We start from the raw sequence: 27,354 nt of genomic DNA, 5'->3' as shown, positions 1-27,354 counted from the left end.
ATACGAAACATCTCAAAGCTACCTAAGCAGAGTAACTGGAAATAAGATATATGTGTAAAAAAAAATAATAATAATTTTATGGAAAACATATTTTTGGTTTTGTACACTGATAGGCTGCTATTGAATTTATTATTTTTTTTTGTGGCAACGGGAAATCCACTTGCTTGACAATTCACAGGGATGTTGCATTTTGGTATCTGTAAGTGATGGACCACTCTCATAGAGGGAATGACTGTATGTAAGAAGCACACCTGAAATCAGTTATCATTACTACACACAAGGTTGTGAATAAAGTAATGGTTTTTGAAAAGACAACATTGCCAAAAGCATTTGGCTTGGCTGGGCAGTATTTTAGTTCTTAACATGTAGGCTAGCTCTGAGAAGTAGAACTGCAACAACCCTAACAACTGAATTTTCACATAACTAAATAGTATCTCTCCTATACAAACAGCAATTCCACAACAGTGCAGGTTCATCCAAAAACATGCTGCCTCTGATCTTCCACAGACTCTCAGTAATCCTAGTGCCTCTGGTTTTGTGCAGATTATCTGAGGATTTATTTTCAAGGAACACCAGTTCTAAGGGAGAACCAGTTACCTGAGGTGCAGCTCATATGCATGAGAATGCAGAGGCTGGTGCTACACATGCCTCTTCTCCCTTCCAAGGCTGTAAGGGCTCTAGTACAGGAGCAGATAGACCAGAAGAGCAAAATAATCATTCAGAACAGCTTTTACTGGTAGCTTACTCTGTTTCAGCTCAGATAAGTAAGTATCATTCACTGCTACATCATGGCTAAATTTGCAAGGCTGTTGTCATTTACTTAGTGGTATACTCAATGAAGGATAGTCTTTCTGTGATTTTTCATGACACCAAATGTTGTTCTTTGAGTAATCTCACCGACTTCAGCATCAGGAGATGAGATGGCTGCACTGTGTTTACGGTGATAGCAGAATAACAATATACTAAAAATAAGATTAGCAGAGATTAAATCATCTGCCTCAAAGCAAACAGACAAACAAAAATCTAAATGAAATTCCGGCTTTTGTGGTTTTTCTTTTTGGTTTGGGAGGGGTATTTTGGGGAGTGCTAAAGACGGATAACCAGATTTGTAATAAAGAAGTGAATTCTAAACGAGAATCTCTGGCAGTCTCTCCTTTTGGGATTCGGAGTGGTCTGGGTTTGTCAAAGAACGTCAGTGTGTACAATCAGCTGGGAGCAGATGAAGTTTGAACTCTTGCAAGGTCACAGGTATTCACATCACCTCTAGCTATATCAAAGTTTTAAAGTTAAGAAGAACTAAATCATTCCCATCTTTTCTTTTCAGTTCAGAGGCTTCCTTCTTGAGCTATGATAAGAACTAATCTCAGAGCAGGACAAAAGAATAAAGTCTGTAAGTTCTCATCTATCCCTACTAAGGTCTATTTAAGTGCCTCCCACTTTGGTAGAAGCAACAAATGTAATTGCTTCATGGCCTGCGGGTGTTCATTTAACAAAAGAAGCTTTTGTGAATAAACCACAGGTGTTACCTTTCTTGATTAAAGTGAAATATGATGAAAGAATCTACAATATCAAATGACAAATTTACTAAATACTGATTAAATTGCCTTATTTAAGTAAATTGCATCTATTTAGGATAAAACATATACCACAGAAATGCAAGAGTTGTGTTTTCTCACTCGATACTTAAAGTCTCACATAACTACTCCTTAATCCTTTATTTATTAATTCAGAACCAAGGGTGACTAAAGCTTAGCAGATACTTTTTTTTTTAATGATCCAAATGCACCATTTCTCTACACTTATAAAAAATGTTCTTTATATTAAAGCTGCCAGGTATATAAAACCCAGCAGTGTTAATCAGCACAATATTTTTAAAATCAGTATACGCTTTTACATTTTTCCGTGCTCAAAAAAGCTATGAAGTGGTAGCAACCACATCAGAAAGTATAGGTGATCCTAAATCAATGACATCTGACTAAGTATCACTAAAAAGCTGAATTGCCTAGAATTTAACACTTTTTAAAAGAATATAACAGAATTAGTTTACCTTCAGCATTTTCCTTTTACTTACTGAATGGTTTAGGTTGCTTATGAATTAGACATCCTGTACTTAGCTCAGTTGGTTTAAACACATATATTAAAAAGAGAATATTATGAACTTGGTCCAGATTATCATGACAACAATGAAACACTAATATGTTTTTCTACAGAAATTAAATTTACTATGACAAAATATATTATGAATTAATTCCCTAAACTAACAATTGCTTAAAACCCAAAACAATTAGGTTTAACAGAAAAATTATAAAGATGTGAAGACTTCTCCATCTTTAAGTTTTGAAATAAATTATTAACCAATATGAAAATCTCTTTGCTTTAAAACAATGGTTCTCTTTTGAAACCAAAATCATTTTAATAGTGAAAGATTTCCTAAGCTTTTAGTCCACTAGAATTAGGAAATTATGGGTTTTATTGCCTGTTCATAGGCCAAAACTTTCCAGAACAAATCTAACTACATTTAGGAACTCCTGAGAAAAAAAAAATCAAAATATTTCCATGATTCATCAGTCCAGACTACTGTTAGCTTTCTTGATTCACAGAAGTTTGATATTTTGGAAAAAACATGATTACATACACAGCAAAGATTACTTATTTACTTACTGGTTTGCATAGATTTTTTACACTATAATCATTAAGAAGGAATTGATTGTTTTCTTCTCTGGGAACCAGATGACATAACAGGGCTACCCTATAGCGTAGAGTTGAGAACAAAAAACCTACTGGTTCAGACACCAACTGGAACTTACTGTTTGCAACACAAAACACTCAGACACGGACATGGTATAGGCAGACTTGTCCTCAAAATCTACAGTGAGACCTTGGGTAGCTGGTCTCATCATACTGAACAGTGTCTAAGATGTTATTACTAGACTTGGATGAGAGGAGTAATGGAATTGGAAAGTCTTGTGGCTTCCAACTGACATGAGCAGTAGAGCAAAGATAGTTTACCACAGAAGAAAGAAAGCACCTAGTGTGGCAAATTCAGAAATCAGTGATCTTGAAACAACCTTGCCTTGAATCAACGCCATGGAGATCTTTTTTTATGGTTTTCCTTGAGGAATGGACTGGCTGAATTGGCTAAGTGTCCAGGTCCCAAGCAATGCCCTTCCCCTGCCCTGGCGTGGCTGCCTGCCCTCCAGAGCAGCTGATGGGGTGCAGGTGCAGCTGTCTCATCTCGGGTCACACCGTGGGGAAGGAAGAGATCTAAGATATCTCAGCAGGGACTCACCCATGAGCAGCATTTATGCTGAGCCTGTTGCTGCTGGTCTCTGCCTGAGCTACATCGCTGGGTCAAATCAGAGGCACCTATGTTCTTGAGACAGCAAAAACAAAACTTCAGGGGTAAACACCCATCCACTTGAGAAGAAAACGTGGAAATACGGTGAAGGAATTGATAGTGTTCTTTGAGTTTCTTTTCCCCTCAATGATTTAGTTGTGACAAGTCTATATTTTAATTAAAATTATGTCTCCAATTTGAGATTAGCTCTAGTCATGAACTCCCTGTACTTGGGATGTGGAGGGATCTGCAAACTCAACAAAGCTGCAAACGAAGCAAATTGGCTCTCCTTTCCCAGCAGATGTTTAGCATAACTGCTGCTTAATTTACAGTGTAACTTTCTCCCCAGCCCCTAGAATACATTACGCCTCTAGCATGCTAGAAGTAGAAGAGGGACGGGACAGGAAGGAAGCAGGATGTTTCCATTCTCCAAGCCAGCAACTATTACAACTTAGATTACTGACATACGAAACCATGAGTATAAACTAGCTATTAATACACTAAGGACAAAGGAAAAAGAACCAGTGTTTTGAGAAATCCATTTTTTTAATTGCTATTTAGGATATTTACTCTTCAGTGTCTTAAGTTGTGCACCCAAATTCTGTAGTGCTGTGCAGTGATTAATATAGCGTTGTTTACATTAACGTTACGTTATTCTCAGTACCCATGTAATATCCTCACAGCATCTGACAAGGACTGTGTAAGAGTTAATAACACTGCGTAAGACCACTTCTGTGGTCTGCAAACATAGTAAGATGCATTATCTTCAGAATTATGTTAGCTCTAGAGTTAACCACGGGATGAGGAGATGCCATCTCCGCAATGAACCTCATTTTAGCACAAGGTAAACACACTTCCCCCACATCAGCTAGTCTCACAGCATTAGTGGTGTGTTGTGATTGATTACCAGCAGAGTGTTGCTGAGATATGGATTTGTATCTCAGCTTTTTATCGCTATGACTTGCAAAAGGCAGTTCCTTATTTACAGACCATAGCTGTATTAAGTGACATTATTAGGTACTACTTTTGTTTAAGTGACACAAAGGCTTAGCATATTGGTGGTTTATGACATACAAGCTGTTTTAATCTGATGATTAACCCCTCACTTTTTCAATTTGTAAATAGGAGCCACAGCACAAGAACATATGGTACTAAAGAAATTAAAGCTAAAGTAAATGGCATTAAAACAAATTCAAATATAACAATAGGATACTTGATCTGAATTATAAACCTGAGTCTGGATTAGACTTAAAAACAGGAAATAAAAAAACAAATATGAATATGAACCTTTCAAAAAGAATTTAAGACCATTTCAGGGTTTTACTGTGATTGAATAATTTCCTTACTAACCCACATTATTTAAATTTAATAATTAAATGAATAAATCAGTACAGAGATTTTTAAATGATTGAAATCAGGTTTGAACACCATGTTACTAAAAATTAGTTGTCTACCTTTTTAACTTTTGGGTTTGTATCACATTTCTTCTGATCCAGTAAAAATACGTTATGCATTCTTAAATGTTCATTATGGTAAATACACTTGATATCTATAAACACCAGCATGGAGCACAAAATCCCAGAAGAACTGAGGAAAAAATACTAGCCTAACTCTTATACTCCATACCAAATATCAGTAAAAGGGCAATGAAAAATACATTTCTTAAGTTTGTAACTGTATAACAGCATAATCAAAAAAAGGAATCTTATTCTACTTTTCCTGTAAATACAAGATTTCTCCCATTATTATCCTGTGGATAAGCACCAACTTCTAACATATAAAGTATCATGTTCCTTAAACGGACCAAAGTAGAGATACTCCCTATTTACTTGAATTTTAATCTAAACACGTGCTTAACGTATACATAGTTCCATCTCTCTGTAACCCAACAACAAGTACGTCAGAGATAAATTTTTGGTACGTCCTTACACATAGTTCAATCTGGCAAAAATGTTTGTCCTCGTATGACGTATTGCTTTGGCCAAGCATAGCAGTGAACCATCATAAAGATTTTCACATAACTGCCACTGCTATACTGCATTTCTTTTCTACTGAAATACCCTTTTTCAAAACAACTTATTCAACTTACATGGGATATTTTGTTTCTCATTGTTATTACAGTTTGGAAGGTTTGTGTTATAATACCTATTGTAATACCTATTGGTTGACAAACACCAGCTAAGGACAAAGCAGAGATAAGAACTGCCTAACTCAGTAATATTTCTGACATCTGATACTCCTTATTTACTGTAATGTTTGCAAACACGTCAGCATCTATTCACTATCACTCTGCAAAACAAGAGACAAGTTAGTCAGGAAAAGCTAAGCAGTTCAGTGTAATAATAACAAACAATTCTCTGACCTTACACGTTTTTGATTTAGTACATTCAAGTATCACTCAGAGATTTCTCATTAAAAGAAGCAATTAGTAGCCTAATACAAACAACAAAACTCATGACAATTTCTGGTCTGCTCACTTAAAGTGTGCCTGAGTTTCTCTGACAGCTAGACACCCCAGGCAGCGCTTCTGGCCATTTGGGATCCAGCCAAAACCTTTCCTCAGAGTTTCTACAATCTTTTTTTTTTTTTTTTCAAAAACCTGACTCAGATTAATTCTTCTCAAAGAAGTATCAACAAAACAAAGCACAAGTTCTCTGTACAACTGCGGCTGCTGTTTGCTTTGAAGAACTTTGTGTTTGAATTCAAAGTGCATAGCACTGGGATCCCCTAAACCAGGGGGGTTCATTAGGCAATTCCCTCCGGATGGATACGTATCACTTCTCCCCCTCAACACGACAGGAGCACTGAGTGAGTAATACACTAACTTATGAGCATGAGGTGCAGACACCTATGTTGAAAACACCCTCTTCCATAAAGTAAGCATCTCCTGAACTGATGGGAAGACCTACCTCACCAACAGCCATTTAGGATGTGAGGGAAACAGACCTGCATTAACAAGCTCAGGTATTTCCAGTTGGATCATTTCTCCCCCTAGTTACAAGTTATGGTGCAAGAACTAAGAAAGCTGGCATACATGTATCACTTCTTAGCTGGATTTCCACAGATCAACGTTTATGAAAAACATTCACAGGAAAACAGGAAATGGACTCCTACGTTCCTCTTCCTCTCATTCTCTTTACACTTTATATTAAAATTGGAGACAAGAAAACTACGGGAGAAATTGTTCCACTGGATATTCATTTGATTACCTCAGAGTTTCCAGAAAGGGTGGCATCCTGTTAAGTACTAACCTTGCCTGGACTTCTGTAAGACTTTTTAGGACTAAGACAACTGAGGAACAAGATGCTCAAGAGAAATTCAGTTTGCATCTTTTACGGAAGAATACACACTTTCATTTCAGGTCATTCTGCTAGGAAATGTTTTGGGGTTTGTTTTTCATGGTTAAGCAGTAACACAGTTTGATTTACGGAAAATGGAAATGATTTATGGAAAAGCACCCTGTCCTCCCCTTCAAAATGTAACAGAGAATGAGTTTCTTTTTTCTGTCCATGAGCAACAGAAATGTGAACAGAAGCTCCAGTGGTACTGTTACTCTATCAGAAAGGCAGATTAGAGGGAGTCCTGCCTCAACACTGGAATAAACAAATAACAAATTCAGCCCCTCACGACAGGGTATGAATCCTGTCTTTGCTTTCTGCTTCCAAGTCCTGACTAAATCCTGACTACCTGCAATGTTGACAATTTCTCCATTGACTTCAGTATGTACAAACCACCTCAACTCTAAACTACTTGACAGAAGTGAAGCAAACGTACCTGAAGGAATGCTGGTGAAGTTGGCAGTCTTTAGGGTAGCTAAACTCTTAAAAAGGATTTATCCATCACAAATTATAGCTGGCTGCAAGGAGCAGTCCACGGACAGCTGTGCAAAACCTAGTATTTCCACCACAAAATACTGAACGGAGGAAATAGTCAAACATGCATTTGGAAAAGAAAACACCTACATATTCCTGTGATAATGATTTCTGATGATTTTTCTAGTGATGGCCTAGAAAGCTGCTGAAAAGTTTTAAGCATTAAGAATAATTTTCTTTTTTATTTCATCTCATTACTTTTTTTTTTTTTTTGACAAGTTGGGAATATAGATATTCTAAAATAATTTTGAAAGCAAAATCTTCAAAGGCATTGCAGAGACAAAATTTTCACTTTTTAGTGTTTAATACACAGTTTTGCCCTAAGACCAAACCCTTGAGTCTGTCATCTGTACAGTACTTTATGCAGGGAATTGCAGGAGATGACCAGGGAAGAAGACCTAAGCAAAGGCCAGAGCAAAAATACACCTGCATACAATTCCTATAGAGACAAAAGACACTGAGAAAGACAGCTTGCCATGAACAGAGTTTACAAGCTCTATTTTACTGCACATATAGAGTAACTTATCAACATCATACTGTATGACTTATGATACTTTGATATTGCAAATCTTTTACAGCCTACCAGGCCTATTTATAATGTAATAATTTATTTACAAATCAAGAAACTAATACTTACATAGCTGTGACTCTTAAGGAAATCTGAAGGGTTGCTTGTGCAGACTTTATCCCCTTCCAAGCCAATTACTCTTTTACAGATATTTGATTTGGGGTCATTGGGGCTTTTCGCAATTACAATATCTCCTCTGGGAGGGAAGAACAGAAACAAACAAAAGAGAACTCTAATTACAGAATATTTGGCTGAACACATGTATCAAAGCACGTACTCCAAAATTATTCCCATATATTAAAGACATCTCTTTCTCAAGAAAATTCTTGTCTGGGATTTTGGTTTCTTCAATGAGTTTTACTCAGGTGGAATGCAACCATACTTGGAGAGTCTCTTTGTTATTCACATTACTTACAAAACTTTTAGACTACTTTTTAATTGGCAATACTCTAATAAAATGCAAGTCATTTAACTTGATCCTGTCGTTAGTATATATGGAAGAGATTCCAACTTCCTATATGTCATTGTCCAAATGTTTTTCTTTCAGTGGAACTTCAAATGCCTGAGTTTGCAGGCACTGTTATATTACTTTTGCCCTTTGATTATATACATTAGATCGTGCAATGAAATATTCCACAGCAAAATGGGCAAAAGCCTGGAGACTGCTGTGCTCTAATCATTATGTTATTTAAATGATAAACTGCACTTACACCATTTGATCACTTTTCTAACATCCTATCAGAGCACAGCAAAACCCACAGCTTGATTTATAAAACAAAACTGCTTAGAGAAATTACATTCACACAGAACAGATTTAGGGGAAAGAAGGGGGAGGGGGATTCTGTATTTCTTTTGGACAAAGATGGAAAAGTGACTTGGACTATATCCTAAGGGAGGTCTGACAAGTCACAATGAGAGATTTATGAAAAATTACATTTCAGAAGCAGAAAAATATGTGAAAAATAAAGGATGGATAGAGCATAGCTATTGACAAGGCCTGCCACACTAAATGTACAGTCCAGTCACAGCAAAGGAGCGTACTTTCGAATGCAATAAAAGTGTCGGCTAAGGTTCTCCGAAAAGACAATATCAGAATTTTGAATTGTTGGTTCCATTGAAGGTCCAGAACACTGCAAATTAAAAATAAATGAGAAAAAAATTACTATTTGCCAATTACCTTTATCTAAAATACAAGAGTTTTCAATTTACTTGCTAATAAGTTATAGTAGGTGTAATGCAAAACAAACAATTTTAAAAAATGAAATCCTCAGAGGAACATTTGATACATTTTAAAAGTGAGGACAGCCTCCCAAGCTCTTGTAACTCTGTTAGAGCTCTGGGTTAGCTTAAAATTGGTCCTGAACTGCGCTAGGTGCTATGATTTCCTAAGGACACGTTTCAGCACCTTCTCTGCAGGAAATTTTTAGAAGCAGCACTCCGAGCTCTGCCAGCTCACCCTGCAGAAGCTGCAGGAGGAGCTCTCAGCCAAAATCCATGACATCCAGCTGCTAGGTTGAGAACCTGGGAAAGGCAGGGGGGTAGCATAAAACATCCAGAAGTCTGCCCAGCATTGGGAACAGTAGTGTTTCCTGTGGCATTTTGTGACTCCAGGCTTTCTGAAAGAACATACTCTTTGCAAAATGCTTACTCATATTGTTTCCCATTTGCTTCAGTGATTCCTGAAGCAATAAACTGCATAAAATACGTAACTTTCTTCCTTTTTTTTTTTTTTAAAGAAAGGAAAGGCTGGACCTGTCTCCAATAACAAAAAGTAGGGAATTATTGAACACACTTTGAAAAAGCTTTAAAAATGAAGAAAACTGAAATAATGGCATTATGACATAAACCAGTTTCAGTATTACAGTTTTATTTCATAGAAAACATCATTTCCCCTTAAAGATCATGAAAAGGAAAAGTTACCACAACAACTCCTCCAAGGTACTCAAAGGCACAATGCGCTATGCAGCCATATTGCACAGTATACCCAAGAAATCGAAAGGTTTTTCCTAGGGCATTGCGAAACATGGTACAGTGCTACGTCCTTCGGCTGGGTCTAGTCTACATCAAAACAGAAGAACATCATTCGTTTGACAACAAGCAACATGACATTAATAAAACTATCTTTTGCATCTAACAACCACTGGACAGTATTTCTAAAAGAACAGCGAATGAAAACAACAAAATAATCAGATCTATCTGAAAGGATGAAAAGCCACCAAGTTATTCATCTGTTAACGCTGGCACCTCCACATGTACGATTAATCACCGCTCTCCCCAGCTTATTGGTAAGATTTAGATGCTCAAACAAACAGAGAAGAAGAAGCTGGAAACACGATGAGAAACACTTTGCAAGGCTACGGAGATCAATGGGAAGGAGTGGTGACAATACTCTCCGCTGACTCAGCCCGACTTCTTTTGCTGGCATTTGCAGACGGGCTTACCTGCCCTGTGTCTAGGTACCTGCAAGGGCCGTGAGAACATCCTCTCCTCCACCAGGCTTGGCCGAAGGGAAGCTGGGAAGCTCTGATCCCACCTTTAAGCACAGGCGCTCCCTTCCTGCCTGGACTACTACAGCCTACTGTAAAAGCACAGGCAGCTGGAGACTTCAGATGTTTATTAAATGACACTTGTGAGCTTTGTTCTAATCACACGAAGACTGTACAGCCAAAATCACTGTGTTTGGTTTTGTTGTTGTTTTTTTTTAAGCACCATTATTTAAAGCCAAACACTCAACAGCAAAACAGAGAAGCATCTGACCGGCTGAAGTGACCTGAAGCTATTTCACAACTGCAATCACATTGACAGAAAACTGGAATAAGCGAGTAGCCAACCAAGACTTTACAAGTGACCTGACAGCCATTCAAAGGAAAAAAGGCTTCAAGAACTACTCGAAATTTAAGATAATAGAGTTGTGAATGGCTTGCCTATGTAAGGCTGTTTATGCTAGGGAAAACCGATGTTGTTGGTTCTGGAGTTTTTGCAGAGTTTTCTTTTGATTAGACTTTCATTACCAGAACATTTACATATAAAATTAAGGCATTAGGTCCTGCTATTCTTAGACACAGCACAGTGGCATATGTTCTGTAGCACATTAAAGGACTCCGTGAATACCTTCTGACAACCTTACCCAAATATTTAAACGAAATTCTGATGACTAATTGAAATTACTGCAACACTAATCTGACTGAAGTGTTCCTTACCCCAATATTTAAGATTTTTGATATACTTTTTTTTTTTTTTTTTAAAAGGAGGTGGAAGATGTGCTTTAGTAACTGAAGCAAGTTTTACATTCTGAAAGAAATCTGTCCCCCTTAAACTCATTATCAGCTTCACCATGAGTTAAAACCCCAACAAAACTTCTCTCCTACTCATTTACTAAGATGGGTCAATAGAGCTTGCTAAACAAACACAGTAGCTTAAGAAGGAACCAAAAATGCTGCAGGTATTGTGCAGCCTACTTGGCAGTGAAGTAAAGTGCTCCCTTTCTATATTTCATGATGTTTCTCTATGGGAGTTTTGTCTGAACGCAATCAAAAGAGGTTTTTGATCTTTGCATTTAGTATTTATTTATAGGGAAAAAAGAAGAGCCTTCATGGGGGGAAAACATTCTCTACCAAGCTCACTTCCTTGCTCCAAAAAGGATTTACTTGGTTTTTATTGTGTACAAGATCGCCAGAATACATGTACTTGAACCAATCTGTGATTCCTCACCCTTCAGCTTAGCTGAGGAGTTTCACAGTAACACAAAACATAACAAAACAAAAAAGTCTTGAAGGGCTTCATTAGCACGTGCTCGCACACGGCCGGACACCTCGGAGAAGCAGCAGCTGCCCTGGAAGCTAACGGCACTGCCAGCACGATTTCACTCCGGGTTCCCAAAAAAGCGATTTGCTCTTCTCCACCCAGCACACTATGAAAAGCATGGACCAACCCCTTGCTCTCAAGGCCCGGAGCGCTGCGAGCCCAGAAACATTTCACGGGTGGTGAAAGGCAGATTGAGTGTCGGCAGATCGATGAGCGTTTTACAACTGGCGTGGATCAATGACCGCAACGGGCTTGTGAGAGAAGCACATGGCCGCTCCCCAGCAGCGCCTGCTAGAAAGCCCATCTCGCGCTGCTTCTCAGGCAAATACTGCACAGCCAGGCTGCACCTCAGCTCCGTGGCTGTAACCAAGACATGTACTGTTTCACAGCAAACTGCAAACCAATTCTGTATGTCTCTGGAAACCATTTTCGAATTCCAAATGCATGCACCTGATCTCCTGTCAGAGTCCAACAGGCACATCCATCCCCCGTGGTTACACTGAGCACACGCTTCTTGTTGTCTCCAAGTAAATCTGAATTCAGAGGGATGGGTTTGTCCATTATTCAGGGAAACAGAGGGGCTGAAAGAGTGAGTGCTACCTACTGCTACAGCTGCCACGATACCAAGAGGATAGCAAATGAGCCAAGAGGTCTCAAATCTGGCTCCCCGTTCTCTTCCTAATGGGCTCCCAAAGACTCTGCAATGGGGAAGCTGGATAAAAATCAATTCTCAATCCAGGAGACGGGGATTTCACCAGTCCCACTTTACATATGTGGCACAATGGGACTTTTTGAAATGCTCAGGTTTATCAGATGTTCATGATAATGATGAAAAAATTCCTTTAAGGCTTAACTTTTACTACTCCTCATTTCAAATTAAGGCACATAAGTTCATTTCCAATTAAGGCACATATGCAATACCTAGATGATACTCTTTGAAACTAATAAGATAACTTCAGAGCTTCTTAGTTTTTAATGTTAGGATCCATCTTCTGCCATGTAATGTTCATTCCACAGACCACAGGATAACTACAATCCCCAAAGTCTCCGTGTAGTTTTAAGTAACAACTTCTAGTTCACACGTGAATGGTTGTAGGAAGTCCTGTCCAAAACCAAACCAAACCAACCAACCAAACAAAAAACCCCACAACCTCTAGAGGTTTATTATTAAAAAATAAACACAGAACATTTATCTCACAATTGCTCTAGCTTAAGTATCAGTAAAATATAATTGTTTCCTCTGAAAACTATTTATCGGTGCGTTCTTTAAACAATGCCATATTATTGATCACAAGCGGCCAAATGGCTGAACGTTTTTCCACGTCCCGCAATTCATTTTAACACAAAGTCCTGTCGGCAGGCACCTCCACCAGATACAACACGAGGCCATTAAGGACAATAAACCAAATGATTTAAGTCACGGGCCCCTTGAAAACTTAATGGGTCTGTTGTATAAACATCCTTATCACAGCCCTATCGACATAAAACCTGTTGTAATTACTTCCAGGTACTACTTACTACTTACAGAGTAGGCAATGTAACATTTTATACTGAAACAGACACTGTTTTTCTAATGAAAATAGACATTGATTTGAAAAAGTTATGCACACACATTTGTCATGTAGAATACAATTTGGCTGCTCGAGAAGAACTGCGTATTTTATCTCCTGCAGCAAACAAAATGCAAAATCTGACTCCTACTCTTCTGTTCACTTCTTCTTACGTCGTCTAGGCTTTCGTCATTTTATTTTCTTGTTTGTTTGTTTATAAAATTAATCACAGCTAGCAGGGTAGAAATCACTTTGAGCCTCATGAATGACATCCAAGAGATGGGAAGGGATTAGTTCGCAGTTGCTGCCAGTTATAGCGCCAGGTGGCTTTTTCTGCAGTGAAGGTGTTACCGATAATCCCATTACATTGGTACTAAATCTTGCAGACATCAAAATTATCACCAAGGTTCCTTTTCATCCCATCCTTTCCAAATGACTGGAAGTCGCTTCACCTGAAAGAAGTCAAATCCACATGCAGCTGCTGTTTTAGCAGCCAGCGGACTCCCTGAGAATGCCAATCGTGATCCAATTTCGCTGTGCTGGTGGCCCCCTATTCCCTGTCCAATAATACATCTGTTAAAAAATCCTACAGCTACAAATCAAGTTTAATCCTACCAGGGACCTCATGTTGGTCTTGTCTTCCAAAAAGGCAGCAGGTTTTACCGTCTATCTCTGCTAGCGTCTAGGGAATACTCTTTAAATCCCAGCCCTACTTAGAAGAATAAGCTAAGGATCACAAAACATGACCTCAAAAACCCTGATATGACTATATTCTGACCCAGAGGCATTCATTCTAGGTGAAGATTAGAACTTTGCATAATAAGATTACACAGCAAGTGAATGATATCAAGGGACTATCCATATGCAGCCGCCTGGTTTTCTATAGACAGCCTGTGCTCTGCAATATGCAGCGCAGACGAAACAGAGCTTGGTCTTTCTAGCTGAAATAAAATAGATTCACATAAATTAGTTGGCCATTTCCAGATTCCTAAATCCCCTATTACATCTTTTATTGACAGCTCCTGTGAGGATAGCACAAATGTTATTCTCTTTGTATTTTTGCTTCAGTAACAATCACGCCCTGAGTGAAATGTAGGTAGATTGTCTAGAAATTAACATCTTGTTTGCTGTAATCTTGGATTACAATTAACTGTGTACATAATAAAATTAGGAAACCAATCAGTGGATTTATCATTTCCAGATAACTGATGGCACAGTTTAGCACGCGGTGCCAAAATTTTAAATACAGGAAGATCGAAGGCATAGCCAATGAAAATGTGGCTAAACAAATTATTGGACTTGATGCCGATTAGATTTTTTTTCACTGTAATAAAACATTTCCAGTCACACTTGATTTATATAATACTAAATTCTGAATTTTCACAGAATATTTAGCGACAATTGATCAGATTTTTCTCAGCTAATAGAAACACAACTATGGCATTCTCCCCTACCCACCAGACATCTTTCTTCTCACAATGTAATCCTGTAACTTGCACCATGTTTTTCCCAAAAGGTTACCTTGCGACTATTACTAAAAAAGTCCAAAAGCCCCAAAGCAAAAAAGAACACACGATGATCGGGCTATTGAAATATTTTTGTTGGAGCTGGCATTAACATAAATTTACTATTTTTAAAACCTCTTCATGAAATTGATGTAATATGTGCCAGAAGAGTGAAAGGTGTATGTCATGTTTACTGAGAATTTTTAAATATGTTAATATATGTATTTTAAATATGTTAATTACACTCATCTAAGGATTCTGAACACCTAAAGGAAAACAAGGAACCATTTTCAAATGACCTTTCTGTGCACGGGGCCAAGGAGAAGTTGACTTGTATTTCTAGCTGTTGTTTTCCTCTAGAAGATGCACTAGATACAGTCTGGCAAATTTGAAAAAACTTGGGTGATATTCTGGAAGGATTATTTTTCCACATTATCTCTACTAGGCACTGACAGTTTGTCTCCAACAAGTGCTCCTTCATCTGCTGTTCTCAAGCTGACAAGTAGCTCAATCCTGTAAACAGCAATTCACATAATGCAATCCTCTGGTGTGGATCTAGCCTCAACTAGAGACTACCTACATGAGAATGAACAATTTTTCAAAACAGATTTCAAGCAGTTCTCACTGATTCTCTTTACCTTTGGGAGAAAACTCCTAACAATCCCACAACCCTGTATAGGATGGTGTGTTAATGGTCAGACGCGTTCCTGGGCTTCTACCTTTCTCTGCAACTCCATCTACACTCATCTTTGCTGAACAGCAAAATCCAAACAGCTGAGCAAATGCATGGTCATATGTGGCAAGTCTGAGCCTCAGAGGAATGCTGAAATTTTCACTTAACGGTTTCCTGTAACAACATCAAAGTTAGGACATCGATGCCAAAGCTCTGACAGACAGCACAGTCCCTTTGCTGGTGAATGAGAAAAATACAGTGTCTGGATCACAAGGGTCAAGTAACTATTCTGAGCTATACTCATTTATCTTGAATTTCAAAACAAACTACCTGCTTGAAATATTCCCGCACATGTAGAGTAAGTGTGTAAAACGTGTGTTCATTAACTAGGACAAAGAGTCCCAAGTCCCATTTTCACATTGGGTACCTGAACTACGACCCTACAGAAACCTGCAGTGTCCATGGCCCACACATCCCATGCACTTCCCACTGTTGACACACCTCTAAGCACACACAGGTATTTTTGGAAACACCATTCAAAGCAGTGGGGTAATTAATTTCCCTGTGCGCTAACAAATAAAAAGACTGCTTACTTAAGATATCTGCCATTACAAACAGGATTGCTTATTGGTAAAAACACCACAAACAAGCAATAAAACCGTTCACGTAAAGCAGCCTATTTACATACACCACCACGAAAACTGTTTACAAGGTGTCTTAGTCTTATCCCCACCGTTAGTCTCAGATTAGTGTGTTACTGCTGAAGAGCACTCCACAGTATTATTAACACGGAAATCACACAGCATGGGATCTTAACAGAAACAGTGAATCATTAAACATTCAAAAAATGCATAAGAAAAAAAAAAAAAAAAGAGTTTCGGCACCATCAGAAAATATAACAGCAACAATCTCTGTATTTCTTCATCAATACTCCCCAGTTACGAGCATCGCCTTCTAACGAAATGTGCATACTCTGCATTAAAAAAAAAAAGTGTTAAAAAAGAGGAGAAAAGAAACACAGACAACAATGAGCTTAGTATTTACATTTTCAAATTACCTGAACAGAAAAAAAACTGCAAATCAAATGCTGCTATTACTCTACAAAAATTTTGATGGCTTTCCTAAGTTGCTTTTTAGAGAAGAGGTCCAAAATACACGTGTATGGATTCAACTTCCTACTCTTCACAATACAAACTGGATTGCATGTGAGTTTATGCAGTGAAAATAAATTTTAATCGGTACTTTTTATCACTGCTATAAAATTCTGAGCTATTTCTGAGCCATTTTATATAAAACACAAGTTTCGTAAGTTCTTCTCCGCTTACAGATACAAGTATTAAAAAAAGTTGCAAACATCAATAGATGAGTGCAATGATATTCAGTCTAAGTTAATCCCCAGACATCCAAATCCATGAATAAAAATTCATCAGTTTTAAATACACTGAGCCTATTAAGCAAGAACAAAAGCATATGCACAAAAGAGCTTTTAATATATTTCAAAGCCCACAAGAGCCATGGTCTCATTAAAATTATAAATTACACAAACATGGAATGAAGATTCAAACTGCAGTGCAGCTAAGGAGATTACAGAAAACCCCGCGTTCCATATGATAACACACCATGGCCCTCCCAGATGGGGGCTTGGAACAAAAAGGCCATCACTGCAGCTAGGGAAAACCTCCTTGTGATCTCTGGTTTCTGTTCAGCAGATGACAGCCAAATAATATGTTGATTATTCTGTTTGTGCTGCTAAGCTTGTAAGACGGAATAAAAGCGATATGATCTATTGTGAACTCAATGCTAATGTGTTGCTCCACTCATAAATAATATACTGAATTTATTCCGAAACTATCTTTTTATCTGAGTTCCAGGTTTAAAACGCATGAACTAAAATAAAAAGCCAGCATAAACTATTATTTAATTCGAAGGTTTAAAGTAGAGCTGACACAATAAGTGAATCAAATACGTGGAGGCACCTTTCTCAAATTTAGCAGATGATCGTATGCTAAGGTGCTGAGTACCTGCAAGGCGCTGAGCACGCTCCAGGCCCCCAAACTGCACTATCACGGAGAGCAAAAAGGTTACCAAAGAAGGCCCGTGTGCCTTATTTTATCACAGATAACTACCAGAAATCCAAATTTCAAGTGAGGACGTGGATATTTGTAAAATGGAAAATAGAACAGAAATAATCATTGAATAACCTCGCTAATCTCACACCTCCTCATCCAAAATGCCTTCTCAAACACAATTTCTAAGTTTTTAAGAAATGGCCACACGATAAGCACACAGTTCACCTTACCCTTTTCTTCATGACACACTGCACTTCTAAAAGGAAACCCAGGGACTGCTCATATAGCTCCTTTCACAATTACTGTGTACGTGCTAAAATAACCAATAATCTTCCCGGACTTTAATGGTTCTGAATTTTAGGTCTTTTATACCAGAAATGTTAAACATTCTGGCCAAAAAAAAAAAAAAAAAAAAAAAAAAAAAGGCCCTGTAACTTGGCAATAGTGTAAAAATATCAAGACCAAGGGGCTGCTTCACACTTCTGGGACCAATGGAAGCATGGCTGATACAAAGAAATAATGGAGACATGCAGCTCAAAAAGTGCATAACCGTTTTCCCAGAAACATTAAAGTGTACTTAAAGGAAGGTCAATTACCTTTCTTCTTTCAACGTGGGACACAGAGACAGCTCTAAAACAGGCTGACTGAAAACAAGGGAGCTGGGAGATCTTTGAATCAAGTGCTTGTATGTTTTAAGACCCAGGTAAATTGCTTCCTCCGGAACAGAGTCCCCCAAGGCAACGAGATTACACATATTTCTAATACGAAACCAGAGAAGACCTTGAAACAATCAGAGAAGCGTACTTTCACACCAGCAACCACAGCCTTTACCCTTTCCCATTTAAAATACAGCATTGTGCATGACTGTATAGTCCTACTTCCAGCTTGTCCTCAGTGAAGCCTGCCGGTTGTGGTCCTGCCTGATTCCTTCCTGATGGAGTTGGCCGGCACCACTGGGTGGGAAAGCCAGAACCAGCATAATCCTGCACTGGGTCAGTGACCCTATCGCTGTTCGTAGCAACAAACAAATTGCTTTATCTAGCTCCTTGTAACACGCCAGTAGGCATTTCAGTTCAACCACTGCTCTTCTGCATGTCATTACCAGGCTGAGGATGGAGCAGTTCATAAATTTCAGACAGAATGAGCAATAAGGGCAGTAAAACTGCTCATTAGGGGACACTACACCACCTCAGGTTACTTCCAGAGCAGCAGTGGCTGAATACCCCAGCCGGCATTAACCTACCTGTCTGGAGGAGCTAGTGAACCCTCAGTGCCCAGAACACATCGCTGGCCACTACACTGGAAAGCTTAGGCTGTGACTTTGGCCTGCCAAGAAGTTACATCCTTTCATGTAAGCACGTTGGCAAAGATTCTTGTCTTTGCGATCAAGTTTTTGAGATTCCTTTCCAATCGACTGTAGAAATGTAGAAACTTCCAATGTAGAAACTTCCTGAGTCACAGCTAGCATGCCTGGCACTGCTTCAGTGGAAGTCAGAGCCTGCTGCTGAAGCTAATCGGAGAAGAAGTCAGCAATACAGATCCTACCCTGCAGCAGAGCAGCCAAAAGTTACCTCGAAGTATACGAAAACTCCTCAATTACATTTCCTTTACACAAGAGGGGAGGTCGGGCAGGTGGGGCAGCACAATTACAAGACTCATGACGTGGATTTTGTTAACTTTTATATCCAGAAAGTACTACAGAAGTACTTGTCGGAACATTACTGGTTGGTTTGGGGCAATAGCAGCAAGGAGGGAAAGTCCTCCGTACAAAAACACCTTTAAGAATATCCCAGCAAGCAGAGACGAGCAACAGCTTCAGAATCCTGAAGGGGAGCGGGTCAATCTTTTCTAAGCATGGACAAGCCTCAAGTGCTTTGCCACAACATTCATGGGATTCAGGTTTCACAATGTTGCAGAGATAATGGGGACAGAGATGACGGGGAAGGCTAAACCAAAAAAGAGCACCTCCTATAAAGGCCCACCCTGTAGGCGAGGAGCAAGCACTGCCTGCATTCCCGCAGCTGCTGCTACTGGAGAATTTTCAGAGAAATTGCACAGTGCTGTGGAATAGTGCATTGGAAGACTAAGAGCCTTGGCAGAAAATGTAATGCTTTTCCAAAGTTCAAAAGGGGACAATTTTTAACCTTTTAACAGCGGCTTTAGGAAAAGATGCTAATAGAAACTATAACGTCAGCAACACACATTTTTTTTTTTAGACATTCAGTCAATCTTGGAATCTAAAAACACACACGATACATTCTGTATTTTCGCATGAACTGCATTAATAAATATTCTATATTTAAAAATCACAGCTATTTTCCTTTTCCTTCCCATAAAACATCATGGCCTACATTATTTGCCTGGCTTTAGAAACGCCTGCTTAATCAAATACGCACAGCCAGATACAGCTGGAAATCAAAAACAAAGACTTCAAAATATCAAAGAATTTAAATTACATTTTTCCAGTTGAAACACAAACTTCACCTTATCCACTGATACGCTGAAGCAACAAAAAGTTTTACTCTTTGAGGGCAGTCATCTGTATCCTCTACGAAATAGTTGTGGACGTTAAGCTTTGGAAAAGGCTTAGAATCACTCTCTCAAATTCTAGATTTTAATCCTGAAGTAAGCTTTAAATGGACGTGGAACCCAGCGTGAAAAACATCATAGAATATCAGAAACCACAATGCAAAGAATACTCCTCCTCCAGCTGGCTATTTTTTCCATTGCTTTTAGTCCTACTTTAGACCTATTTTTAAATTATCATGATTGTTTTAAATAAATGTGAATTCATCTTTTTAAAATAAACAGTGGTAAAGTAATCCCTGTGAAATACATGACTAATTTGTACGATGCTTATTAAGACAGCACACTCAACTTAAAGCTCATCTTCGCTACTGCCGTTCTGCAACCTTCAGTAATTCTATACTGTATACTTTTATATTCTGGAATTATGGGAGCATATTTAATATCTGCACAGAAATTACAATGGTCATTTCAGTAATAACTTTTTAATGATCTACATTTATTAAACCGTTGTCCACAGCACATAGCATAGAGTCAACCATACTGCTTGGATTCACGTTGCCTGATTTATGTACTCCCAGTTTAAAAGAACTGCTTACGTTCGACACAGGTTCAAATTTTTATCACAGTTGTTCAGTAAATAAAACCCACAGAGGCACTGAGAAAACATCTAGAGGCTTTCCGAAGAAAATCATGTCATGTTTTATACAATCTCACACGACTGGTATGTCTTAAACTCTCCCGCTAATCCTCGCGTTTTCCAGGGAAGGATTGGGTAAGTAGTTTTTAAGCTTTTTTCACACTGAAAAACCCCAGGTCTTTCAGCGCCAGAACTTCCAGGATTAAACATTCTTTCCAGTTGTTGGCTCATGCCCTGAAGATCCTGCACTCTCAAACATCCTATTCTAGCCAGTTCAAAGATCAGGAAAATGAAGCCATCTTCTTTGCGGTCATAATCCATGACCCATGCTGTTAGATACTTAAGAACATCTCAAAAGCAAACTACCTTGTTTCAGCTCCCAGCGTGAGCTCGGCGGGGTGCAGGACCACATGACTGCCGGCCCTACCTCGTCAGGTGACGCGGGCCCTAATCTGATTTGGTGACTATAAAACTTTAATCAAGCCTAATGCCATCACATTCCAGGACTGATGAGGGGAGCTGCTTTGCCATACAAAACCAAACACTAATAAGATTATGAATCAGGACTGCCATTAGATTGCAGCTTTCTAGTTTTCTATCCCATAAGTAAACCAAAGAAAAATATTGCTACAAACTGATCAGGCAGACGTACGGTTTTGAAACAAAATTAACTGATGTATTTTATTCCAAAACAGCATTTCGCTCATTGCCAGGGAAGGACAAGAGAATACGCTGAATCTTATAATGTACAATTAAAATGTAGCAAAACCCATTAATTTGAAATCAAGGTAAGTAAGAAATGTGTATCAACATGTAGACATGACAGTCAGAGAAACACTACTTAAACAACACAACTTGCTGTAGCTGAAGGACCTAAGAGTTTAAACCTGTAACCAATGTAGGCTGCATTCCAGTAACCAAAGCAAGAGAAGAATGGAAAGCAATTACGAAGACATTTGCTCATGATTTGCAATCATCTCCTTGCTCTGTAGGTTCTCTGCATCTCAATTCCATTCGCAGAGCAGGAATAATAGGAGTTAGCTACCTACTAACATACAGTTAAGGATGAGGTTTTTCTATATTGTAGTATCTGGAATTACAGTTCCTGTGGTGTTGCTTTCCGAACTGTCAGACAGCTCCTAGTGGGATCCTTCCCAATGGCTGGGAATTTTGGACCGTGGACACGTGACCCCCGGCAAACTCTCAGTATAATTCAAGAGAGTGAAACAGCTAATATCATTCCTGAAAATGAAACGCCATTGACTTCAAAATTAAGAAAATTCCACACACTCACTTTCTTCTCTACTTTTCTAAAATTTGCATGCAAACAAGGTCAGGTGCTGTAAGTGATGTTTTTACAGGCACATATTCATTTGTAAAGCTTTATGGTATTAAATAGTTAACTTTTTCAGAAAAGCTTAAATCCTTGAAAAAGAGCTTACTTTCACCTGCTTTCTAAATCAGTAGGGTGTTAATTCTACTCCTCACCATAAAACGTGACAGATGAGCAGCAAACATCACAAACAGAGACTATTGCAATAATTTCTGAAATTCGGTTCTTATACTGAGAGACTATTTATACTTCTCCACAATTCTGTGGTAATACAGTGTCTCCTGGTGTAAGTTACAATGTTAGAGGCATTTTCTCTGTATTTCAGAAGATACCATCTCACAGAAATCATTACAAAAAATTTTCACTTAATGTTAAAACATAGAAAATTCTCAAGTAGCTGTGAGGTTCATTCACACTGTGAGATGAATCAACAGCTCGCAGCAAAAGCTGGAAGGTTTCGTTGCCCACTCTGTGTAAATACCCTTTTCCTTATTGCGTCTGCTCAGCAACAGAACACAAAATCAACCTATCAAGAAAGCAGATGGGTAGTTCCACGTCAGATCAGTGAGCTGAATCGGCTCTAGAAAGGATCTGACAAGCCCCTGGCTCTGCTGGACTGAATCAGTGGAAGCAGAGGAGGAAAAGGAAACGAGACTTTCTCTTGTAGCGACAGTGGCATATCATATCCGGTCAGGAAAGGCTGAGATTTCCAGGAATCTTTGACTGAAGTTAAACATGTTTCATGCAAGAAATTCTAAAAATGGTAGGAGCACGGCACAAGCGTTGCCAATTACAAAACGCTTTCGGAATTTGGGTTCTGTGTCTGACAATTATTTAGCCTCTGGTTTTAATTTCAATGGGAAAATGAGATAAAAAGGAAGAATAGAATAACTACTTGTCAGAGAAATAGTAATAAGAAAGAGAAGAATAGAAAGAGGAGGCTCAGCCCTGCACATTTATTTATACCTATTCTGTAAAGTTAATGTAATCTGTTTTAACATCCTTAAAAACAAGCAAAGAAGTACTGTCTTGCTGAAGGAGCAAAAGGAAGTGTGCTGCTCTGCATGGGGGTGACGGTAAAAAAATAAATCAGCGAGACAACATGCAGGTAGTTTATCATTCAATTCCGTCTCTGATATGTACGTGGCCACTTCACAAAGGTAACCCCTCTGGGTTACAAGTGTTCTATACCAAAAGCTCTCTAAAACATAGGTTACACACACCTGCAAGCACTCACTGCTGGAACAATTTAGGTATTGGACACTGGAACTATAATACAGAAAGAAATGGAAGAGCTGATGTGAGGCTTTAAAAGTTGAGAACTCTGCCAGTTTCAAACTCCTCACGCAATGACACACAGAGTTTACACCAACAATACCTGATTCTTGAGCTTTTTCAAAAGAATTGTGAATCCTGTTCCAGATTTCCACCAATCATTAGTCAGATCATAGAAAATGACATTTAATAGATATGTTTATTTCTTGCCATGTTTGTTTTTTGTTGGTTTTTTTTTTTTTTTTTTTTAACATGTCTTTTGATTCTCCACCACCACCACTTGTGCTGGACAATAACCTAAGTTTGAAATTAAGTGTTTATTATTCAATATCTCAGAGTTTGGCAGCAAATACAGAACAGTAAGACAACTCTCGGGATACTCTTGACGAAGGCCTTTCACTGCCCACTCTTTAACATGAAAAGAAGCTGCGCAGCAGCAAAATTAACGCCCTGCCACCAGCCAGGAGCACACACTGCTGGAACTTCACATCCCTGTGCACGAAACCGATACGCAGGGGTGAAGCGGTACTGCGGGATTGTTAACGTATTGCTAACGCATTGATCTTTCTTCCTGTTTATACTTAATGTGAGTATTCATAATTTTTCATTAAAAAAAAAGCACTCGATGAACACACGCCTCTGAAAGCCATGCTTTACAACAACAAAGCACGCATGCATCCAAATTAAATTAAAGCTAAATTAAAGAGGAGGGAATTGTAAAATTAGAGCCCCATGAGCACACCCTTTTATATTTACCCTACACCCCCCCCCAGGAGCGGTTCCCCAGGCCCGCACCTGACGGGGCCGCCCGGGGCCCCCCCCACCGCCGCCGTTACGGGAGGCTGCCGAGGCCCGGCCGGGCTTCACCCCCGGCCCCTCCGCCTCCAGCCCGAGGGAACCGAGCAGGGCCGGGGTCTCTCCATGCCGGGGTCTCTCCGTGCCCGGCTCCCCCGGGGCCACCCCCTCAGCCCGGCCCCGCTCCCCTCAGCGCGCTGCCCGCTCACCTGCCCGCTCGCCACCGGGCCGCCCGGCCCTCCACGTGCCAACAAGGCGCGCTGCCATTGGGCAGCGGGCTCCCCAGCCGCCCCGCTATTGGCTGCGCCCAGCGGGCGGGCTTCCCCCGCTGTCAGGCGAAGCCGAAATGGCGGCGCGGGGCGCCGGGGCCGGGGCCGGTACCACAGCCGCGGGCGGCCCCGCCACCAGCTTCCAGCGCAAGGCGGCGGCCGGCGGCAGCCGCCTGTCCGCCCTGCCGGGCACCCGGCCCTCCGCTCGGCACGGGCAGCTGCTGCTCTCCAGCGGGCTGCCGTCCCTGGACGCTGTGCTAGGTCGGTGGAGAGCGGCTCCCCCCGCCCCTCATCCCCCCCCCCCCCCTCCGCACCCCCTTCCCGCCGGGCCCCTCAGCGCGGTTCCCTGAGGCGAGGGCAGCGGTCGGCGCCCCCGGGGCTGTCTCTCGTCCCCCCCCTTCGCAGAGATGGAGCTCGTGAGGTGCTCTGAGCCTTTGCAGCGAATCCCTTTTCCTGTTCCTTTTTTTTTTTTTTTTTTTCAGTGTAGAAATAGCGGCTGTGGCACGGCGTGGGTCGGGGCGTGTGGACAGCTCCTGGTGCCGGCAGCTCCCGCAGCCTGCAGGCGCTCCCTGACGGGATTTGGGGTTTGGTGTGGAAATTGGGAAGGCTTTTTTTCCCAGTATATCTCATTTATTTCTAAAATACCCTTTCCTTGCCTTAATGCTCAGTAATTTCCTGACCTGATGGGCTTTACGCTTTAAAAAAGACCCTTCTCTTTGACCCTAGGAACAGAAGCTCTTGGAAGTACCTTAACTTTTTTTTTTTTTAGGACGTGGCATCTCTGAAAAACCCTATATCAGATATATTCTATATCAAACCTTCACTGGCCTCCTTGCCCTTCAGTCACAGCTTCCTGGGAGCTGAGTGGGGCCCTCAAAGGCTCAGCGTGGGTCTCGTGCACCATCTCCGTGGCCCTCCATGGGGCTCACCCCTTTCTTACACGTTTTGGTCCAGGATCTGCAAGGCAGATACTGAATTATTTGACAGACAGAGGTAGCTTGGGAATAACTGTAAGTAAGGGACATGGGAGCAAGCGTGGTGTTACTAGACACGGGTCTAATTAGGAACTTTGGAAAAGAGTGGAAGGCAGAGGATACATGGAGGAATTTCTTGCACCTCACAGCTACGTGTTGGTTTGCACAGAGTTGATCACTAGCTATTTCTTAGTAAGTGCATTTCCCTTAAAAAAAGTGGTAGATCAGTGCTGCACTGCAAATGCTGTCTTAGCAGTGAGGCCCTCTACATCCCCCAGCTTTATATTCAGGTGTACCTTCAAGTGTTACAGACCACGTATGTCTGATTTCAAAGGAGTTCTCTGTAGAGAGTTGCAACTGTTGTATAATGTAAACATCCCTTGTTTGGTGTTAAATGGTCAGTTTCAAGCTGCTTGAGAAAAGGCCACAGATACTCATTGAAAACAATCGTTGACACTTCTCAAGTTGCAACATTTCTTGTGTTTCTGTCCTGAGGATCTGAAACCTCGTTGCTCTAAGTGGCAATGCAGAAAGTTAGAAAACTCGCCTGGTTGTTTGCGTGTAGTACTGCCTTAGATACTAGCAGAACAAAATAAAAATAGCAAATAAATAAATAAATAAGTTCACATCAGATTTCTTAGGGAACATAAAGATTTTAACTTCCTTCTGATTTTTTCAACGTTCCTGCTACTTTTTCCTGCGGCCTGCTTTTTGCCTAATTTACTATTATTGTTGCTCATTGAAATACGAACACATTACCATGGTAACTGCAACAGTTTTACATTCCGTCAAATAAAATATCCTTGCTTAAACTCTCCACAACATCTTATTCAGCCAACCTTCCTACTCAAGTTTCCCTTTAGCATCCAGGGTATACACACATTACAGCTCTGGCTGGTAGGAAGAGGCACTACAACTGGTGACCTGAAAATAAAGCTTGGGAGTACTTTGTGTTGAGGTACTGGCTGACAAATATTCTCTCTTGTACGAGCTGTTTAAAGACAAGAGACACTACATCTGTGGTGGCTACAAGGGAGCTTCAGATAACCAAGATTTTCAGTCATTATTGCCAAGAAGTAATCATTGTTTATGGCTCTGACCCTATTTCCTATGTGAAATTGTGTTTTGGTAAAATCTCACCATTTTGAGTTACTTTTTTTTCATGTACTAGTTTTAAACAGCTGTTGTTAGCAGCACGTGCTTTCTGTCTCCTCAGAGAATTGAATGTTTAAAGCATACTTTGTATCAAGCGTGATTTTGGTACTTTTTTCTCCTTTATCCTTGTGGTAGAGCTGTTGTGTGTGTGTGTGTGTATATATATATATGTATGTATACATTTTTTTTTTCTGAACAGACAAAATGGAGCAAAAATTGGTGAACACAGGGATTTCGTTCTGTCTTTCTAGTAACTAGTACATACAGTTCTTTTTAAAAAGTATTTAGGAAATATTCGATTCCTTGATACATTTGCCATAAATATGGAGGAGTTTGTACATCTCGGTTCAGGAGCATAGCTTGAGCTATCTGTCATGCACTGAGACACAGCGATGAAATGAGTAGCTGACTGCATGTTTGCACTGTGATGTGCCACTAAATTTCTGGTAGCCTCATGGCATGGCAGTGAAGTGATTCTGCTGTGTTTTGAGTTCAGGCGTAACAAAGGAACAATATTAACACTTTTGTGACTTTCGTAGAAGCCTTGTGATCATTCTAGACATGCTGCTACCACACCTGTACCACCGATGCAAGCAAAAAAATATCTCTTTACTCTTTTGTTTTTATGGTCTTGTGTTTCACAATTTTTAGTCTTTTCTTTCACAGGCTTTGGCCTGTGATTTGATGTGTTTATTTGTTTGGTTTTGTTTGTTTGTTGTTGTTTATTTTTTGCTGTTGTTTTAAGTAGGAAATACAAGGTCAGCAGCCAGAATGTTTCATGTCAGATGTTCGTCTACTTTGTAAAAGCACTTACTGTTTTGGCTGCTTGCTCAGCATGACTTATAAGCAGCATCCTTGTTCTACCTATACAGAGCAACATTTGGAGCTGTTTTATGTCTTCTAGTTCTGGCTTGCTTATGCCAAGTCCTGTACCTTGGCTTGTTATAGTAGGCAGCAAGTAATGTTATGCTACTAATGCACAATACCTAGATTGCTCTAATATCATTTA

At 39.9% G+C, this 27,354-nt stretch overlaps 2 protein-coding genes across 3 annotated transcripts in view; one reads left to right on the top strand and one right to left on the bottom strand.

The window, feature by feature from the left end:
- IMMP1L (inner mitochondrial membrane peptidase subunit 1) overlaps positions 1-24,223 on the bottom strand; it is a 33,071-nt gene extending 8,848 nt beyond the window's left edge. The window contains exons 1-4 of one of the 2 annotated variants that reach the window (XM_084287424.1): positions 24,157-24,223; positions 9,698-9,835; positions 8,819-8,907; positions 7,847-7,973 (exon numbers count right to left, since the gene is read on the bottom strand). In XM_084287424.1, coding sequence (XP_084143550.1) covers positions 7,847-7,973; positions 8,819-8,907; positions 9,698-9,802 — 321 coding nt within the window. In that variant the 5' untranslated portion in view covers positions 9,803-9,835; positions 24,157-24,223. Of the gene's footprint in view, positions 1-7,846; positions 7,974-8,818; positions 8,908-9,697; positions 9,836-23,947; positions 24,122-24,156 lie in introns of those variants that run through there. The other variant, XM_084287425.1, reaches the window with a different exon arrangement.
- A 70-nt stretch (positions 24,224-24,293) lies between these two features.
- ELP4 (elongator acetyltransferase complex subunit 4) overlaps positions 24,294-27,354 on the top strand; it is a gene marked incomplete at its 5' end in the record, with an annotated part of 138,387 nt that continues 135,326 nt past the window's right edge. The window contains one exon of the mRNA XM_084288445.1: positions 24,294-24,477. Coding sequence (XP_084144571.1) covers positions 24,294-24,477 — 184 coding nt within the window. The remainder of the gene's footprint in view (positions 24,478-27,354) is intronic.

The sequence above is a fragment of the Netta rufina genome (assembly GCF_964035555.1).
Source record: "Netta rufina genome assembly, chromosome: 5".
NCBI classification, from domain to species: Eukaryota; Metazoa; Chordata; class Aves; order Anseriformes; family Anatidae; genus Netta; species Netta rufina.
The sequence above is the reverse complement of the archived record's forward strand: the minus strand, read 5'-3'. Positions and strand labels throughout refer to the sequence as shown.